This window comes from Bombus fervidus, chromosome 8, assembly GCF_041682495.2.
Source record: "Bombus fervidus isolate BK054 chromosome 8, iyBomFerv1, whole genome shotgun sequence".
NCBI classification, from domain to species: domain Eukaryota; kingdom Metazoa; phylum Arthropoda; class Insecta; order Hymenoptera; family Apidae; genus Bombus; species Bombus fervidus.
Genome location: NC_091524.1, coordinates 437,306 through 458,852, shown reverse-complemented (window position 1 = coordinate 458,852; position 21,547 = coordinate 437,306). Strand labels below are relative to the sequence as shown.

General features: G+C 28.5%; 1 protein-coding gene across 3 annotated transcripts in view; it reads right to left on the bottom strand.

Moving 5' to 3' along the window:
- Pvr (PDGF- and VEGF-receptor related) overlaps positions 1 to 21,547 on the bottom strand; it is a 62,602-nt gene that overhangs the window by 30,003 nt on the left and 11,052 nt on the right. For all 3 annotated transcript variants that reach the window (XM_072009074.1, XM_072009076.1, XM_072009075.1), the window contains exons 3-17: positions 20,542 to 20,725; positions 19,833 to 19,960; positions 18,328 to 18,466; positions 14,895 to 15,034; positions 13,743 to 13,911; positions 12,133 to 12,256; positions 10,858 to 11,051; positions 9,803 to 9,966; positions 9,102 to 9,237; positions 7,868 to 8,018; positions 7,646 to 7,779; positions 5,774 to 5,913; positions 5,283 to 5,442; positions 2,239 to 2,339; positions 1,535 to 1,685 (exon numbers count right to left, since the gene is read on the bottom strand). In XM_072009074.1, coding sequence (XP_071865175.1) covers positions 1,535 to 1,685; positions 2,239 to 2,339; positions 5,283 to 5,442; positions 5,774 to 5,913; positions 7,646 to 7,779; positions 7,868 to 8,018; positions 9,102 to 9,237; positions 9,803 to 9,966; positions 10,858 to 11,051; positions 12,133 to 12,256; positions 13,743 to 13,911; positions 14,895 to 15,034; positions 18,328 to 18,466; positions 19,833 to 19,960; positions 20,542 to 20,725 — 2,215 coding nt within the window. The remainder of the gene's footprint in view (positions 1 to 1,534; positions 1,686 to 2,238; positions 2,340 to 5,282; positions 5,443 to 5,773; positions 5,914 to 7,645; positions 7,780 to 7,867; positions 8,019 to 9,101; positions 9,238 to 9,802; positions 9,967 to 10,857; positions 11,052 to 12,132; positions 12,257 to 13,742; positions 13,912 to 14,894; positions 15,035 to 18,327; positions 18,467 to 19,832; positions 19,961 to 20,541; positions 20,726 to 21,547) is intronic.

Below are 21,547 nucleotides of genomic sequence, written 5' to 3'. Positions count from 1 at the left end.
ATTTACAAAGATATACAATGTGTTTTACTATTAATTATACAATTTTACTCGTCGGGTGAGAGAATCATGATGAAGCGCATATGTCGAACTAATTAAAATTTTATAACTACGGTTTACATCTGGAATGTTCAAAATTTATATAATAAACGTTTCACCTTCTTCGCAATATTGTTTTCTTTTTTGCTACGACACAGCAGTAGAGTACATGTTTTATAATTAGACTGTGAATGTTCACATATTTGATGTAAAAATGTAATTATTGTACTCTAATTAATATAAGAATGTAAATTATATAATAATATATTTTTATAGAATGTAAATAGAGATGGAACCTCGATAAAAATTTATTGTATGATTAGAAGATTATAAAAATGTGTTTTTCATATTGTATTCTTTGAATAATGCGTATGTTTCGCATATTTATGTTTAAAAACGTATGCAAAGATATATTACATAGCATTTACTTATGCAATATATTCATTTCATTCATCAAATTAATTTAATTTATCGGAAATGCGTAAAGCGCTAACAATAATAATATGTAATCGACATCAAGTGTAAACCATGCTAAATAGTGTATTTGCAATATTGAGTGATTAAATGTAAGAAGTAGTAGTTTGTATTTCCAAATCGGATAAATCGGTATGATTTATCGCATCATTATTTGTAATGTGAATCATATGATGAACAAGAAGTAAATGTATGGGAAATTTTCTTAAATTTTATAAAAAAACGAATATTTGAAAGGATAAACGAGCTATATTTTGTATACAAATATCATTGGTTAAAGTTTGTAAATTTGGACAGAGTGTTTGTAATTTATTATAACACAAATTATATGTATATGTACCAGAACAATTGCACAAATATTGTTAAATATTACATCGTAAATGATATTTAATGTATTAAATTTACTACTATACCTATTTTATATGTTTTATCTATTTTATATGTGCATAAATGTTAAAATAAATGTGCATATATTTAAATATATTTAAATAAAATGTCAAAATAAATGTGCATATATGTGTAGATAGGTATCTCCCGTACTATACAACTCCGAACTCTTACAAAACGATTTCTCTAAACGATTTCTCTCTAAAACGATTTGAGAATGCGGGAAATCTCCACAGAACGGAACAGCACTTTTAAGGGCAATCACCGACATTCGATATTTCTCATTCGAGCAAGTATGTGTGTGTTCACACATCTGCGTATTTTTAATCTGTCTTTAGTTCGGGGATTATTAAATCTTTGCACTCGAATTGTTTCGCTATAGGGAAGTAGTAACTCAAAAATTTTCTCATAAAAAGTCAATGACGTTCTTACAACTAATGAATGAATTATGAATCAAAGATAAACTAGTTTCTTATCGCTTTCTTTTCTAATGAATACATTTTTCGGGGGGGGGGAGGGGTAAATTGTTTCTCAGCATAAAAATATATTAGATAACACATAAAAATTAAAAACTTTTAGACATTTATGAGACGTAATATATGTTTAAGTCAATTATATATATGTTGAGATTCCTCACCTAATTTTAATTTTTCTCGAGGAAATTCCCATTTCTTGTCGTAAGGAAGCAATTCTGCTTGATCATCTACTGTTAACTCTGGATTTAAACATTCTACTGCTCCTTCTTCGAAATGCATCAATCCTGATTCCATTAATTCCTTTCTCATAATCTAAAATATGGAAATGTAGGAAATGATATAATAGTAGTTATTTAAATACATATTAAGGCAACAATTGGTTATTATCGGAAGATCGATTAATGAAGAATTTGAGTATAGTCCTTTGTAAGAAACATTGGAAAACAAAAATAAGAAGTGAGAGAAATTGTTAAATTTTTATTTGGAGATATTATATTAATATTTGTAAAATAGTTGAAAGAAAATAAACGATTTTCACTTATATAAAAAGAAAATTATTCGATAATTCAAACAATTTGTGGCATGACTAATTCTAATCGACTCGATATTCAAGATTCTACTGTATTTCATAATATCAGGATATTTTATAACATTAATAGAATACTTGATCTATATACAAATTGATACGTTTAGAAACGTGATCAAAGAAATGGAACTTAGATACAGATCTGTCCCACCTTTTAGATATTATAATTACTTTACCTCGATCATTCTGTTTATTCACATATATTTTTCACATTCTAATTTCCTACAATTTTATAAGCATTTGCAGACTACTAATTAATATTCAATAATATAGACTTACCCTTTCACGACGAATTTTGATTGTGAAGCAGGTTAACAGAGTCACCACTATGATCAATAAAACAACGATAAGCACGATCAACCCCATAGGAAGTTCTTTCCCTATAATTTTTAGAAGATAGAGTCATTATTAATTTTGGTATTTTTTCATGAACAAGAAGATGAAAGAAACAACACAATTATCTGAAATATTTGCAATTATCTTGTAGGTATTTCCGATTATGACAAAAGTATATTTCTTTTGCAGTTTTATAAATATGAGAATTAGCCGAGGTTAGTAGAGATAAATTTCTATCTATACATTTCATAAAATATTTACAAAATTTTTATGAAAAATTCTGAATTGATTGTTTGAACCACTTTGCTAGTTCTAGTGTTAATGTACAGTTTCAAGTTGCTACTATTTGGAAATTGTTATATACAATACATATATACATGTACTTCTGTAGTATCGTGGACAAATTGTCTAAGAAATATCGGGTGAACTATAAACAATTTTTCTTTTTTTTTTTTTTTCTTTAAAGAATTTTACAATTAATTCTCATTGAGAATTATAAGTAAATTATTCTGGCGTGGCACTATATCATGTATAATAAGTGATTATCATCTGTTTGATTCTAGCTGAATCTAATGAACTATAAACAATGTTGCAAGGAAGCCTAAGTGCCGACAGGCCGAAAGGGTCAGGAAACTTCAATGTGTCGTCAATCCTTCAGTTGAATAGTTCCGCGGAAGAAAGCGTACGTGATCATGATCGCGAGCGGTTACGGAACACGTACGTGGTATGAGAAAAGACAAAAGGATGCTTCTTAAGGGATAAAGACGAAATCAGCAGTCGTTAACTAAGAGTCGAGTTGTGAGGAGTTGAGAGTTGAGTTGCCAAGTTGCTATGAGTTGTAAACTACTAGTTGTGAGTTGTGAATTATCTATTTAGTTGTCTTAGTTATAGCACACAGTCCATCGTTTCCTCTTTAATCCATTGTAAATAGATCCATCTATTAATAAACTTATCATTTAGAATAGAAATCATTGGAAACCCTAATTTCTAATATTTCTGAATAAATAAATTGTATACTATCTTTTGAAATAAATTTTCAAGCAAACTCAGTAATACTAAGTTAACTATAAAAGCTAAAGTTTGACAGATGTAACATGTTATGATATGGATACAAAATACATAGGAAAATTAAATTAGTCTGATATGACTACAAGAAAAGTAATGATGACTTTCATTTATTGTCTAGTAGAAAATGGAGAATAAACTAAATATTAGTTGAAAGACAGTATTTGACCGATGTAAGTCCTGGCAAACATAAATTAATATTTTACGATTTTTCGATTCTGTTATTGCCAAACATTCAAGTAATGAAACTTGACAGATTCTCATGAGATTATTTGTGCCATGAACGTAAACTACTTTCCAAAATTTCTGCCTAAGTATTTTCTTGATAATAAATGAATATTTTGATTATTTCTTTTGTATTTACCTCATATTAGATCTGTTAAACTTTCTGATGAAAGAGGGAGAGAGAAATATTAGTGAGTGGATCATTATTCTCATATATTGTTGTACAAATAAAAAGTAACAATCAACGAATTATAAATTGGGGTACAGTAGTAGCCAATGCTAGTGTGAAATAATTTTCGATGAATAGATTGATATATGGAATGTTGTGTTTTATTCAGATTTTTTATTGATTAAAAATGGATGTGACGAACACCACACGAAGCAAAGTCAAGGTCAATTTTCCAGAATCTTCTTTAACAGATCTCCACCGACTGGAAAGCATCTGTCAAAGCCATATTATTAATGACATATAACTTTTAAATACCCTGTACATATAACATTAAACATAAGTTGTTTTATAACTTGAACACTAGAGTCGAACGATGGTTATATATTCTATGTTGACTTTGACAATATATGCCCCTATTCCGAATAATTACCTATTAATAGTATCTATTATTATCGTTAGATAATTGAATTCTCTAATTTAAAAAAGTCTATAATATACCACAGCTGTTATGGTAGCACTAAATAATTACGTATATTTAAACATCAGAAAATTAAACGTTAAATATCTTTATAGATAATACATATTGCCAAAAATTAACCGGATATTGGTTGACTTACTTTCTTGTCTAAAATCATCAGAAAAAGTTTAATTTAAATCGACGATTCCACTGTTGTGACTTGTAAACAATTTACCTTGTACGTCACCGAATTTGCTTATGATCAGTTTTTGAACGATCTATGTCTATTTTAAGACAAACCATTTATCTTATTGTTAGTGCCACAAGAAATAGCGAAATGTATTGTGTATATTCACAGCTTAAGGATCATAGGATTCTACGACGATATAACTTATATTCATCAAACAATACGAAAGCTGTACAATTAATTGATACTAAACTAGTTAGTACTAAAAACTAATATCTTCAGTTATAATTATCATAATTCGATACCATGTGTGCATAAGTAATAAAAAGAATAAGGTATATTCTTTCAACTTATTTTGTTGTGTAGTGTATTAATTCATATATACTATCTTTTCGCAAACTCAATAAATCCATATAGGATTTCAGTCATTCTTTCATTTTTAATACTTTTTTTGACTAAACCTAAAGTATATCTTATTTTCTTATTCTTATGCTATATTAAATTTATTATATATGGACTATAGATGTACACCATGGGCGTAAATTCGTGGTAGGTAAAAGTCAGGTTGATTCTATGATATGAAATAAGATAATAACGAAATTGCTTTGAAAGCTCCATTTTATAAAAAGATCGAGCTTGAAAACTTGTAAAATATAGTGCATTTGGATAATTTTCGATTAGACAGAAGCGGTCAGTTACCAGAAAAATGCAGAATAAAATTTTTTTTTGCTACAAGTCTCGTTTTCCAGAAAATTATTAGCATCTCATACAACATGATTATTCTATGCAGAGTGCAACATCAAACAAGAATGTTAGGATGTTGAAGCTTAGTTGAATCGTTAAAAAAGATCGAGCATTTGTTATGTTATGATATGATAAATTACCTTTCACTGTTATTGTTATGGTGGACTGGACTAATCCCAATCGATTCTTTGCTTTACACGCGTACACCCCACTGTCATTATCCTGAAGATAATTAATATGCAACTCTTGGTGGTCACGGATGTACATGAATTGCTCGCTTATTTTTAATGGTACATCGTCCTATAAAGAATATATAATAATTATTAAATAATATATTGTATCATTATATATATAATAAAAATTATATTGTATAATAATGTATATTATATATAAAGTACATTATAGAAAGCATAATAATATAATAATTATAAGAATTATATCAAAAAAGATATTTGAAAAAGTCACATTAAAATTCACGAGGTTGAAACGTCACACTATGCTTCAATGTAATAATACTTGTAACAAATCCATCTAACACGATATAGGACAGTATATTGATTAATAAACCTCTCTGAGTATGAACAACTTTTTTTATTCAGTAATTTTTAGTAACAAATTATCAGCCACTTACTCTATACCAAGTGACTAATGGTTTAGGCATTCCACCTACAAAACAGTGCAGTACTAATTCGTTGTGACCTTGGTTGCTAACATCGACTATAATTCCAGTTTCATTCAAATTAGTTTCTATTATGTAAGGTGATACTGCGTCTATAAAAAGAAAGAGAAAGAAAACCTTAAATAAAAAATCTAATTATTCAAGTATTAGCATTCGAGAGATTCATTTACATATTTACTTGACCCGAGAAAACCGAACTCTCTAACGCTAAAATCCTTTATATAACATACCGAGAAAAATTGCCTGTAGATATTCAAATATTTTGGGATCCTCTATATGTACATACTAGTGATGAAATAGTGACGAATCAAATCAAATATCCAAGATTTGCTTCATAGTGATCGAATACTACTTGAATATAATGTTTCGTAGTCGATCCTTCTTAGCCTGTTTCGAACCTCGAAATAAGTATTCGTAAGTTTCGAAAATCTATGTACAACTACTTCAATAATACCGGAGAGAAATTGTTATTTCATTGATTCTTCTAATAAATTAAAGAAAATTCTATAGGATTATAAACGATCAACAGGATTCCCATGAATTTGATTTAAACGATTTCATTTGCACTTGTAACCATAAAAAATGATTTTAAATGAATGGAGAATTAGTATAAAGTGCCCGTAAATCTTCGATCTATTCCAGCAGTGTTCGATTCTACTTAAGTTTACTTTTTTCATTTGGATAATAGCCAAAATATTCGTAGAGAGGTCGAATCTGTCGCATTTAGTATATTTGAAAGTATTACTACCTGTTTTATACTTGTGGAGGATTTGAATCTGATTGACCAATGTTCAAGTCTATATGCAACGTACTTCAACTCATTACTAATATGTACACTACTGTTCAAAACTATTTGAACACTTTTGCGTTATTATAAATAAACAGGCTCACAATAGTATTTGTAGACACCTTTTATGAATATAAATATGAATATAATATAATATGGCAACATGAATATGAACATTTATGTGTGTTACTTAAAACTAGGAACTTCATTAGAACTATTATAAGACTCTATTATCATATTGATACAATTTGAAACGAATCTGATATTTTATGTAGAACTTACAAGATATATTACAATATTAGAAGAAGAAAGTAAGTAAGTAAGAAATGTTAAAAATGATCTCACTGAATGTTGTTTCAATATTTTTGAGGTTTTTTGTGAAATATATCTTGTAATTTTCATATATATTTTTAGAGTTTTTATTAATATAATCACGACAGTCGTGCCCCACAGTCTGATTACGGTGGTAATATAAAATTTCAGATTGTGGTAAATGTTCGAAGTGTACTTTCGTAATTCAGTGGATATAAAATATACTTGGAATAAAATTCTGTAATATAATTTCGGCTTCTGATCCTTACTTGGGGGAATCATATATAACTGACAGATATCGATGAAAACAATGGTCAATTTTAACAAACATAAGTAAGAGAGCAAAAATTGAAATTAAACAATTGGTCTTACAAAAACACTTAGATTCAGTGACCTTATGTAACCTCAAGGTCCAAGCTATATTCATTTAATATTGGAATCTTAGAATGATACACATATGTGATACACATATTTCTAGTTTTAGCAATATTCTGTGTCACTTACAATTAGTTACACCTTTTTGCAGATTATAATTATTTGATACAATCATGTCAAGTAATACAGAATCAACAACAGGAAACCGTTTTTTTTTTTCATTGTACTATAATTTTGAAAATAAAATATAAAATAGCAATAAAAAATTTTATGGTTCTGATCATATTGTATCTATAAAGTATCTATAAAGACGATGGTATATCTTTTTCATTATAATATAAAATATTTACCGTGTACTTGAAGAAAGTAATCCATTTCCTCTTTATTATGACATATGTACATCATTGAGTCATCTTTTGTCACATTTCTTATCTTCAAAATGGAGCGATAAGTAAATCGAGTTTTGGCTCGTCTGATCGTTGTCCTGGCTAAACATTTAAAAAGCGATTGGTTAATGGACAAATATCCAAAGAACGCTCTTTTTGTTAAAGTACGATTAAAATCAAAGACACTTAATATTTAGCTCGATGGGACTGTCATCCGAGTATTTCCATTCGAAATTATCCGTGTAATTGTAAATAGAAGCTGCACAAATCAGTTCCAGATCGTCACCTTCAACCACTGGATCTGTCGTATTTATTATGCCGAAACCACCCCTTCCATCTATGGTTTTAAAATAGAATTTTAGATACAAAGTTGAAAAAATAAGTTAAATAGAAATAAAATTATGAAAACAGGAAAGACAAGTTCGAATAATACACAGTGTTTAACCCGATAGTATTCAGGATTTTTAATAAATCAATTATAATTAGACCGCGGATGTTCATACAAATACATACTTTTATAAAATGCAAGTAGAGAAAAGAGATCTAAATAGAAATTTATTGTGCTAATAGAAGATTATAAAAATATATTTTTTATTTTTCATCCTTTGTGCAATACATATTTATATTTAAAAACATATGCAGAGACATACTGCATATTGCGTGTCATATTTATTTCATCAGGTTGATCTAATTTATCATGATTGTGTTAAGTGCTGTTAATAACAGCAATATATAGTTAATGTCAAAAATAGACCATTGTGTTCTGAAATAGTATAGTTTAATTTAATTAAATTATTGCGTCCGCCATTCTGAATTGTATGGTGAACAAGAAGCAAATGTACAAAAAAATTTCTTAAATTCTGTTATAAACCAATATTTGTAACATAAATGAACGTTACATTTTACATAAAAATGAATGACTAGTCAATAAATACAAATTTGAGCAAAAAGTACTTGTAATTTGTTATAAAATAAGCTATACATACTAGATATTGCATCGTAAATAATATTCGATATGTTAAATTTATATCAAACATATATTGCATATTTTATGCGCATATATATATTGTATATTTAATGTATATAAAAATCCTCAGTCTGGCTATTACATCGTTTAACATTTTATTGCAAAGTTGGGTATATGCTAACAGGTATATGTTATAATATAATTACTATTACTATTATATTATAATTACTGTAATTTGTACTAAAATTAAGGAAAAATAAATATCTTATATATTGTATTAATTTTGTTGTTGTTTTATACTAACACAGGTAACAATTAATAACATTTAGCAGACGTGAGAATTATTAGAATAAATTATAGTAAGCAGGTCAAATATCATGGGCATATATTTAGTGATCCCATAAATAAAATTACAACTCAATTAGAATTATCATTTGAGCAAAGATTACATACCGGAAACCAATATAGTTTCAACTTGAGACTCGCATCCAATAAGATTACACGCGGTGCAAGTAAGATGGCCGCTCATTTCAATAGTCACCCTCACAGTTGAGCGAAACCTGGTATTCATTCCGCTTTCCGTCTTATTCTATACGAAATTAAGAGAACTCTTGTTTTGAACTCTTACGACGAAGAATTAATTACTACTCAAAGTAATTCTATTAAATTGTGTAATAAGTGCGTTTAATTATTATTACTATTTGGCTCGTTCGTTTTGTTTAATTATTCAGTTATTTATTTTTCTAAAAGAGTGTCATAGATCGTTACTTTTGCATATAAAGTCTATTTAATTTATTAAATCAGACGGTGAAATAATGTGTAAAAGTTGAGTAAAAGCAAGTTTATCAAACAAGATAAGTTATTGAGAAATAATACAATAATTACAATAATAAATATATTACAGAAACCGACAAATCGACAACGCAGAAAGAATTCCTACAATTTAAAGAGAATATCTATGCTCAACAAATACATCGATTCGGTTGCAAAATCCGATTGCGCTTGTTTTATAACTAGAATCTAACGATTTTTTGCATAAATTTATTCTGTCTATTATTTTAAGCATGAAAGATAATTAAGTAATTAAAAAAGAAATATTCGATTTTGTCTAAATTCTTAGGATAGTACATCAGTTCAAAGAAGTTATTACGTACCTGTAATTCTATGATGCTCGCGTCTTCATAAGAAGGATAATAAGGACATCTCATGTAACTCCACGTAATGTTTGGTGCTGGATAGGTTGCCACATCACAGGAAATTTCTACCGTTTGATTAGGAGCATAATAAGGCTCTACCTTCAACATTGGGACTGGTTTCACTGAAAAAGATATCAATATAGAGGGTTAACTTCTTTTGCAGATCTTGCTAAACAAAAATTATACACTTATTCAGTTTAAACTGTTTAAAGATTGAAAATGCTCATAGAATGAAAAAAAAAACTTTTCCATAGTATAGTAACAAGTTTAGTAATAAAACAAATGATATTTTATATAAGGAAATTATACAAATTGTAGATTCTCTTATTTAATTAAAGATTATAAAATCGTACAAATGAAATCTATCACCTATAATTTCTATCTTTTTGATTTATTAATGTTACAAAAGTAATTCAGTAAGTAAGGATGGAACTTTTTTGAGCAGTTCTTGATGGGGGATTTTCACTACTCTCTTAAGCTTAAAGAATTTTTGAATGGGAGACATTTTAAAGATGATAACGAATTGAAGTTCACATTCAATTATTGGTAGTTCAATAGAGTGGCAATGGAGAATTGCAACAACGGGATTTTAAAGCTCGTGAACAGATATGATAAATGCATAAATGTAGGGCCTGGTTATGTAGAGAAATAGATTATGTAGAACTGTAGTTTAAAAAAATATAAAATTGAATAATAAGGTTCATCGATTATATTTGAGCCCTCTATAAACATTTCAGAAGAAAGAGAAGTTCAAATCGTTCGAATATTGAATTCGTTTTTCAAACTTTGCAAGTATTCGTTTCGAACTAGCTTATGAAAATCAAATATATACTTATCAAGTAAGCTAGACGGGCCATCAATCGTACGAGAAATATTCGAACTCTATGAAACAAACATTATAAGTATATGACATAATTGAACATGATATTGTGATTGAAGAGTACTTCTCTTAATTATTACTACATCACTTCTTTACCACTCAAAAAATATGCTTATCCTTTGAGTTGACATACCTATTACGTCGAGCGTAAAATTCATCATTTCGAATTTATCTTGGTTGACAGCCTGAAGAGAATATTCTCCCATATCTTCGATATTTAAATGGTTAATCTTCAGAATTGTATGGTTAGGTGTCAATTTTATTACGTACTTCGGTCTATCTGAGTCATGCGAAGCTCCTATGATCTCTTCTCCTTTTGTATTTAACCTAGCAAATGTTCAAATTATACTAAAAAATTTAAATATCATTGTGCACATTAATATTCATTCTAATAATACAATGAAATATTGAATAATTGTCCAAGCCTGTGCAAATGACGTTTCTAAAAAATTATTATCTATAGTAACGTAAATTCTTAAGCAACTATATATATATATAAGTAATATTTTAAATAAACATTTATGGAGGAAAATTATATTGATAATGTGTGATATTTTGTCGAAATTAATTTTTATAGTACGATAATTAGCTCAGATATGTCTAGCATTTATTGAAATGATTGGAAGGAATTGGAATAATTTTGTTTTGTGATTGTTAGCACTATGACAAATGAATAACAAACATCAAATAAATACTGAATAGAGGGGAAAATGACGATATGTTATTCTAAAGTATTCTAAAGTATTATAAGAAATTGAGGCGAGTCGTGGTTATCAATAGGATTATCAATAGGAAAGCTATAAAAGTGGTTAAAACGACCGAGGCGACTATGCCTTTGTATAAGTTTTATAAATTACAAAATTACATTTTTACTGCATTATAAACTTTCCTATTCCTTACGGTTTAATTTCTTTTATACAACTTCAATACTTTAATCTTCTGTAGTTCTATAATGCGTGCCATTTAATTCTAGTGCTGAAATCATTAATATACTTCCAAAGACAACGTTAGATATCCTTTTAAATAAAGTTTGGTTCTATAAAAAATTAGTCTCATTATTATTAAATCGTGGATTTTTGTGCATTTATGGAAGTTTTAAAAATGCATAGAATGCATCTAATATAATAGAATACTGGTTATGTGTACTGATTAGATGTTATTTCCTTAATTATATTAAGAAAATAGTTGCAGCTTGCTAACTACGATTTGTATAAAAGCTACTTGTGTGAGTAATTATATATGTAAATACATACACACAGGCGCGCGCGCATGCATGCATATGTATCTATCCACGCATAACATCAAAAAAATATTTCTCATATTTCATTTTTTCTATTTGAACATTGCTATTTGGAAGAAATATGTTTGGATGTTATCAATAGTGATCCATTAAGCTAAAACTTGTTACCATTTAAGAATAGGTTCTGGATAGGCATGCACGTGTACAACCCATTGTACACTATCACCTTCTCGACGTTGATAATGTCTGTTCGCATCCTGCGCTGTTAGGTTGATAAATTTGTTTTCTGGATCTAAAAATGAATATCCGGAATAGTTTTTGGTACAAAAGCTAAACGCTACATAAGATATATATTTGGCAATTAAAAGTAAAAGATTGTATTCAAATTTCATTTATCTTTTGTATCATGAATCGTATATGAGAATGAATCCACTATGCTACACATATCTGTATATTGAATTCTTTCAGCCACATTTATTAAAACTTTTGATATTTAGTAAATTTAAGGAGAAATCAAAAATAGTTTTATCTCGTATTCCAAGCAATCTAAAGTGTGATTAATAACATTATTCAACAGCCCACTACTGATTATTACGAATCTGCAAGTAGTTTTTCTCAAATTTGATTGTAAAAAGAATTCGTATTTTTCAAATTTAAACAAATTTTGTGCTGTAACTATAAAAGATATTTTATTTCAGTTTGTGTCGAAAAATTCTGTACACTTTCCTAAGTACTCAGATATCAGTTTTTAATACATTATAAATGTTTGAATATGTGTAAACAGTCCTTAAATGTGGGGAGACGTCGATTTTTTGGAATATTTTTCAATTTATCTTAAAAAGTAAGAATCTAGCGTAAAATCGAACCACGATAGAGCAAACTTTTACCTTGAAAAAACGCCCAAGAAAACATGCATCCAACCAGAAAGCTAAATAGCTCCGCGGATGCGAAATGTCGGCAATAATACGCAAAATCAAAGCCAAAGCTCAAAGTCTCACCTATATCGCGCTTGATGGAACATCGAGCTCTTACTTTTTGAGTTAAATTGGAAAGTATCCGTAAAAATTAGTGTCTCTCCATCTTTAATGATCGTCTAAACATTCTTGGTGTACCGAAAACTATCAACATATTCGGAAAAAACTACAGAATCTTCCGACGCAAGCAGGAATGGAATATCTTTTATAGTTATGCCTGACATAATCTGTTTAAATTTAAAAAGTATGAATTTAGTTAAAGATCAAATTTCTCAAATCTAGACGCAATGGGAAAATGATTTATAATCAGAGTGGTAAAAATACCATGAAAAGTAAAAAATACTTAATAGCAATCGGAACGATGGAAAGAATTTGAAATTTGTTGGACGGTGTAATTGAATAACATAAACAAAATATTCGTGAGGCCAGCAAAAGCACATATATAATCGGAAAATCAAATAAGGAGACAGCGAATGAAAATTGATTCGAAATATATCGAATTTTTAAAAATATATAGAATTTTCTACAAAAAGCATGAAATTTGACTTGTTATCTTCCACTGTGGTTTTCACATTATACTTAGTGGCATAATTGTAATTAAATTAAATTAATTATAGAAATAAAAATAAAAATTGAAATTAAATTAATGACGAACTTGACTTGAATACTATATTTAAAAAGTAGAAGAATACTGCAAACGTTAAAAAATAAAAATAACTTATTTTAAGGAAAGACAATATTATATACAAAACAATATTTTATACAAAATCTTATAATTGGAGAATTATTTAAAGTGAAACTTACCATGAACCTTGATGTACTTTCTCGTTTTGTTAAAGTCATAAAAGGATTTGATAATGCATTCATACCACCCTTCGTCCTCATCCCTAACATCTTTTATGATCAATTCGGTGGTTGTGTGTGCAACTGGACCAGACTTTTTAGTATAACTAGTAGTATTTATCCTGTTGCTCTAAAATTATACATGAAATTTATTTTCTATGACAATTAAAATTATACAGGAAGTTTTATGATTTACAGTAAAACAGTACGGAAGGGTGAATCTGGTTGTAAAAAAATTAGTCAAAAATATGGAATACAATCTTTTCATACGAGGCATTGCTTGTGTGAAAATTCACGTACAAGATGTTTTCGATATATTCTCATTAAATATTTTTCTTAATTATTGAATGAATAATGAATTGTTGAATTGATTAATATCTCTACATATATTTGTGTTTATTGTATCGTGTAATAGAAAGTATACAACTAAATAGACTAGCTTTTTATATTTTATATAAAAAATTTTATATTTAAAAATAAAATTCTTTTTCTATTTGTAAAATAATATGAATGTAATTAAATATCACGGATTGTATTAACATCATAACTTTTTCTATCATTTTAGCAGTCTTCTTACCCTGACTTCCAATTAAGAAATTAAATAGGTAATCAAGATAAACAACTTATTAAATAATAAACTAGTTCTGTAAATTTTGTCAATTGGAAACACCAGTTCTAATATTGCATATTGGTTTCTATAAATCAATTTTATGATGATTGCACGATGTAAAATTATTACATTTCGATTTATCCGTAATTTATGAGGTCATAGAAAATTAATCGTATATTTGTAAATTCCAAATATCATTCAATGTCAAAAAAAGGATTGTTTGATAAAATAAATCAACAGAACACTGCACGCTGAGAACATTACAGAGTGTTCATATAAATTTTTGTCAATATAGGGAACAAAATGGAGCATTGAATAGAATAGAAAATGTTTTCAACAACTTTTAAAGTCAATTTTCTGAAAAACAAAGTTTCGTATGAAAAAATTTTGTTTTATATTTTCGACGTATTTTTTCACCACATAGAAGAATCATATTTTTTTTTTAGTTGTATACCAGTTAAAAAACAGCCTGTATAATAAAGATAAATAAATTGTTTCCTAACCACTTGTGGTGTACTCCAAATTAAACCATAAGTCAAGTCTGCTGCAACAGTTGTCGTGCAATTTACATGTAGAGTTTGTCCTCGTGTTACGTGACGCAAAGTGTCTTCTATAATTACTGGAGCAAGCAATTCTGGCTTAACTACAATCAATGCGAATTTTTCAATTAATTTAATATAAAAAATATAATTTAAATTATAGATATTAAAATTAATATATAGTGTCGAACTTCAAAATTTAATCATAAATTCAACAAATTGTTTGCGATAAATTTTTGCTTTTCTCTATAATGTAGACTCTCAAAATATATAGAATGACCGATTTAAAGCGATACGCGCAATTATCTCCTAAATTCTAAACTATTCGTTATACAAAAGAGTGTTTCAAGTAAAACTTACTTTATTTCGCAGGGGATCGAACGTTTCGTGATGCTCACAAATCTTATCTAGGTGGATGTGCCTTCCAAATTTCAAGGTGAAATATGTTTTTTTGAATGAAACTGTGTGTAAAAACATAAATAGAAGCATAATGTAATAAAAACACAGATAGGCGTATACCCCATTCCGTGACGAATTCATCGACTCGAATTAACTATGTTGGTGTTCCAAGGTTATTCAGGGTCATCTATTGCCGTTCAAAACTTTCCTTTGTTAAACGTCTCCAAGATTTCGTTTACCAAAGTTTGTGTTACAATTGCTTCGGAGGAATCAGTATTATCGTGACTAGCAGTACGTGTTCTTCGTTTCGATATCAATTCAATTTACGATGTCTAATTGAACAATATGTTCCCTGGTAGTTGGGTACGAAGAGGGAGCACACTTCTCACCAAGATCTACGGATTTGATATCAGCAGAATTTTTCTTTTGAAGTTTCATAAGAGAAGCTTATCGGCAAGGACCACTATCCCTGATAAAATGAAAAAGTCGTATAATATTGGAATGGATACTTGTTAACAAATTACTTCTGCAATATTGCAGAGGGCGCAACTATCTTTTAGGGATAGAATAAATGAATGCATTCATGTCCGAGCTTATTATTTCGAATACAAAAGATAAGGAACATTTGTGGACATTAAACGAAGGTAAATTTCGACTGGCAATAAATGGCCTGGTGTTCTACACCATCATATTATAGGTCGATAAATTTGTCATGGCATGAGCTACGCACTTATCTGAATAAAAATACGCAAGTAGTTGCATTAAAAAAATAAGATCACCTTGAAATCTGGAAGGCACGTCCACCTAAATAAGATTTGTACTCATCACAAGACACCTCCCTCGAAATAAAGTACATTTTACTTCAATACATATTTTTGCATAACGTATAGTTTAGAGTTCAGGAGACAGTTGCGTGTATCACTTCGAATGAGTCATTTTGTATTTATCTTACTTTGAAGCAATGTAAATATTAGACTTTATAAATATAGTTTTCAGATTTTTATTTCACGTAATAATTATAAACTAAATTAAATTGATTTTTGTATAATGCTTGCCATTGTACATCCTAAAATCAATTCTTTTTATATAAAGTATATTTTTATATTTACTTTTCTAATTTCATATCGTCAATGAATATTTTTTCAACACACTTTATGTGTATATAATATAAAAATTGGATCAAATTCGTTTTTTTTTTTTTTTTTCGAAACAATAGAAAATGTGAATCTACTCATATTCAACAATTATGTATAAATAAAAGATTCATATACCATACGAGACATGCAAGGAATACCTGAAAATGTATTTCATCAATCTATAATTAACAACACGTGTGGCTTTATCAAGCTGCCATAGCTTTTCTGGAGGATCTGGCTTTTGCTTCTGTGTTTCAAGTATCGATAAGGATCACCGAATCCGATTCAGGTGTGACGGGCAATTCATAAAGGGCCGATCGCCGATAAAGATCTAGACTAATTGCGAGCCTCTACAGTAGACACTTTTTACAAATATGTTATATGTGTTAAATTTTTTGGAATGTCCATAGCACTGTTATGAGTAGAATACGGATTTTTATGTATTTGTAAAACATTTAAAAGTGTAAAAATGCACGTAATATACAAAAATATATGTATAAACCACTCAAGCGCCATACCATAAAATTTCAACAAGTTTATATTTAATTATATTAAATTACAGTATATTATAACATAAAATGATCAGAAACATGTTTCAGTAGTGGCCGAATTGACACTGAAATACGGCAGTGACCGAAATATACTGCTTGTATCTGTGCGGATACAAAGTACGCTCATTGTATTAATGGTGTAGAAGTTAATGAAATTATATCTACAGCAAGCTTGTCATTAACTTAAGATCCAATCGTTACAATTTCTGACGTTATACAATTAGAAATGGAAATATGATTCCTACGACGGAAAATACGAGTTGAAGCCTATATTAAAAAGCGCAATTTCAAAGCGCTTGGCCAGGTTGCTGCCTTGGAATCATCTCGATATCAGTTTAACAATTGTAGAAAAATCACTGAACATACGTAAATGAAATTGGTAAACAACAAATTCTTTGCAATAACAATAGTTAACAATGAATAAATTGGAGAAATTTTGCAAACAGGACCGATCTGTGAATTACCCCTAGAAGATACAAACGGTTTCATTCTGATAACTCAATCCAATCCTGAGTAATCGATGGGCATACATAAAAATTGGACTTGCAAAAAAAAAAAAAAAAATAGTTCGCGAAAAACAAACGCAAAAAGGTTTTATAAGTGGACCAGTGGGAGAACATGCCCTACGAGAAGCAAAAAGAATCATCTTGATTGGTTAAGCCGTTCCGGAAAAACGCAAAAATATTAGTTAAAAAACATCACTTAAAACGATCAAATCGAAAAAAAATTTTTTAACGGGACTAACCAGATAATATATTCTACAACGTGCAAAAAGAATCACCTCGGATTGGTTAAGACATTTCGGAGTAGTTGTAACAAACATACATAAAAAGGAAAAAAGAAAATATATATATTTTCGGTATAAAAATGATTCAGATAGGAACAGAATTTTAGACGTGTTTCTTCTTGTAGATGCAGGTGCAGAGATCATATGAAGGTAACATACGTTTTCTTACAATCGTATTTTTTAACATACTAATCTATCTTGTGCCAAAAGAATTGATTTTAAGACCTAACACAATTAAGAGAATTTAAAATATAAACATTGTTCGATATTGCTCTGACACAAATATTCGTAAAATGTACAATTTTCCTTAGATCGTTATTTTTATGATTATTAAACATATTATTTGCAATAAATAGAAGTTTTGTCAATTATAAAAATTACAAACGTTCTCTATGTACTAGAATAGTATATCTTAATTCTCTCAATAAATAGGTAGAATAAGATTTAAGGCTTTAAATGTTATTTTTTATGTCTTTATATAAACGATGAGAGTTAAATTAACATATTTTGTGAAGTATACTTACGCTGCACTAAGAAGAAATATGTGATTTCATGGGCCACATCTGCTTGGTCTATTACGCATTTGAAGTATCCACTGTCTTTTAACGTGATATTTGTCAATGTGAGACCAATTCTCGGATTGAAATTTGTTTGCTCCACGGGCTGCACAGTGAATTCGATTTTAATACAACAATTATAAATGATACAATGAATATTTATTTATATTTTTATATTATTAATATTTAAATTTATCAATCCGATATTTCTGCCCGATCCATTTACATATCTGAATGTCTCCTAATTACGTATCTCTGTTAAAGATTTTATTCATGATTAAGTTTTATTTTAATTTTATTCATTGATTTATTTTATAATTTAAAGCGTAATTTTGGAACTAAATTCCATTAAGTTTTAATTTTTAACTAACACTATAATATGCATTATAAAAATAAAACATCTTGAAAATTTTCACTGTATTTGTTGCACTTGGTTTTAATACCATATAAATATTTCAAGTGTGGAAAATCCGTGCAAAATCATGTACTTAAGGTTTTAGATTGATAACTTTCTAATTTATAAAGTAAATTGTTTAATCAAGATTGTATGTATTAAATGCCTTCATAATAAGCATAGAAGTAACAAAAATAGGAGTCAAAAGTTCAAACATAGTACTCAAATTGACGATAAAACGACATCTCCTCTTTTTCTAATTTTGATACATGGACTGGCTAAAATGATGACATTATACAAATAATTTCCCCCGATCTAAACTAATAACGGTAATATTAAAAGTCAAATTTTTCGGATTCACAGTGCAGTTATCATATGCACATGCCTATCCATCGTATCTTATACGATGTACACAATCTTCGTTAAAGTGGCTTACACTATATTTCTCGTGATAATATAATCAAATGTTATTTTCGTTATTATTTTTTCTAGACATATTTTTTTTTAGTTTTTCTTTTTTGTTCATCGATTTTTGGTTTTTTAATGGTTAACGCCAAAAGATTAAACGGCAGTTTATGGACCAGCGGAGTACAATATACAATGTTTTACATGGCGACTTTGTACGGTTGTGCTCCAAGACTGGCCAGGACATACAAACATGACCTCCTTTGAACTAAATACGAAAACGAAAATCATCGGTTCTTTTAATTAGTAATAGAGAAAATGTGATGAACGGCTTTACTTATCTACGTAGTTTTTACAGGTTTTTTTATGTTCCCAATTATCATTAGAAAAAATATGTATTTATCACACATAAAAGTAAACCTCCCCAATACTTTTTGTTGTATTTGACTTTGACTACATATAAATATTTCAAATACTATATAAGTATAGTTGAATGTATTGTATTCTAGTAGATCTGATCAACGGGAGATTTAAATGTTCTTTGTAGAATAATATGATTAATTTTTTTGCAAAAGACAAATAACAGTGTTCGCTCCGGTATATTTGTCTAATATTGTTACTATTACTATTTGAATGAAAGGTATTAATAATAAACGCATATGAATAAACTTACCATCTCGTTTAAGAAGACTTGGACTGTGAAATTGGGTGACGTTGGTCTGCATGGTATCACGGCGGACCCACCGACTGCTGCATGTAGTGAAGCAAAGGTATTCGCTTCTACGAACACATTTGTAGTAGCTGGAACAGTCATTACTAAATTAACATATTATAATCACATAAATTACAAATTTATCTCGATTTAGTTAAAATCGGTTAAAATTAGCCCGAACCGTGTAATCATTTCATCGTCGCGTCGTTCAAATATTGTAAAAATAGTAAACATAAACATAGTTGCTCACAAATATATTTTAACATTTATAGAAATCTTTTTTGAATATATCATGTATGTTATACAAAACATTTTGGAATTTCATCAACAGTCGATAACACTCAACGAGACTCGACTATTATAACTATATTAGTAATTATTATTAGTATATATAGATCATATATTTCAAATATATATACGTGTATCGGAAAGAATATTGGGATTTTATTAACATTTCTTATTCAACTATCACGATTATATTGATAAAGTTTCAAACGGATCTTCAAAGGATAAATTAAACGCTTATGGGACCCTAGAATCATATATCATAGAGTTTTGTACGTGTTTTCCATATGTATAGGAATCGTAAAAGACGCTACGAATTTTCCGAACAACCCACTATTTGTTTATGATGATAGTTTAGGTAAAAAACATTTAAAAATCCACTTACACTGAACGTAAACATATATCATGCTTTTAGATGTTTTAAAGTTAGGATGTGAGGTAACTTGTAAAGTATTTCCAGGGCAACCATATAACCCGGTATCTCCATGAACAGTTTCACGTCGCTGGAATACGTACATATAAATTCCGTGCTCGATGTGTTCTTGTGCATGCACTGGCGAAGTGACGATCTATTACCAGATTAAAAATAATTAGTGATTATGGTATTACTATTTCTAACAATAAAGAATTTTAACGTAATAAATACAATTTTAATATTATCATAAAAATGGAATTTAATAAACTGAAGATAAGAACATACAATTTTGTTATAGGTATAATAGGTATAATGAAATCAATATATAATTAAAGTTCAATATATGCATAAATTCCTAATGTATTAAATATACGTAAGTACGTAGATTCTGTTAAAAATTGTTACAATTTTATTATATTATGAAAATGAAATTTAATAAATTCACCATTATAAGGTAAAATTAGTAAGATTCAATATGTATTTTATATAGGATTTTAATTCATGAAATATAGATTATGTCGAAAATTATACGGCAAATACAGTTTATCATAAATATAGATAAATAGATAACTTTATTTTCCTGCTTTTCAGCCATGAAAAGGAAGTTAGCCTACAAAACCAATATAAATATACATCAATACAATGATTCTAAATAAACTAAAAATATTAAAGTTTTTACAGTTTATTAAAATTTTACAGGTGTATAATGTTATGATATAAATATAAAACACATAGGGGAAAGCTAAATATCGTAGTAGGTTTAATATTGTGAAGCAAATACGAAAGAAATAATCAGACATGGCTAAAGAGCGTATGATGTGAATAGTGTGTAAGAACAGAACGTGTAATAAAAGCGAATTTTAATGGAAGTGGGAGTAGAAATAGAGGCAAAGAATAGAGGTGAATAAAAAAGAACAAGTGTAGTTCACAAAAAATAAAAGATAACTAAGCGATGTTAGGAAAGCTAACTTTTCTG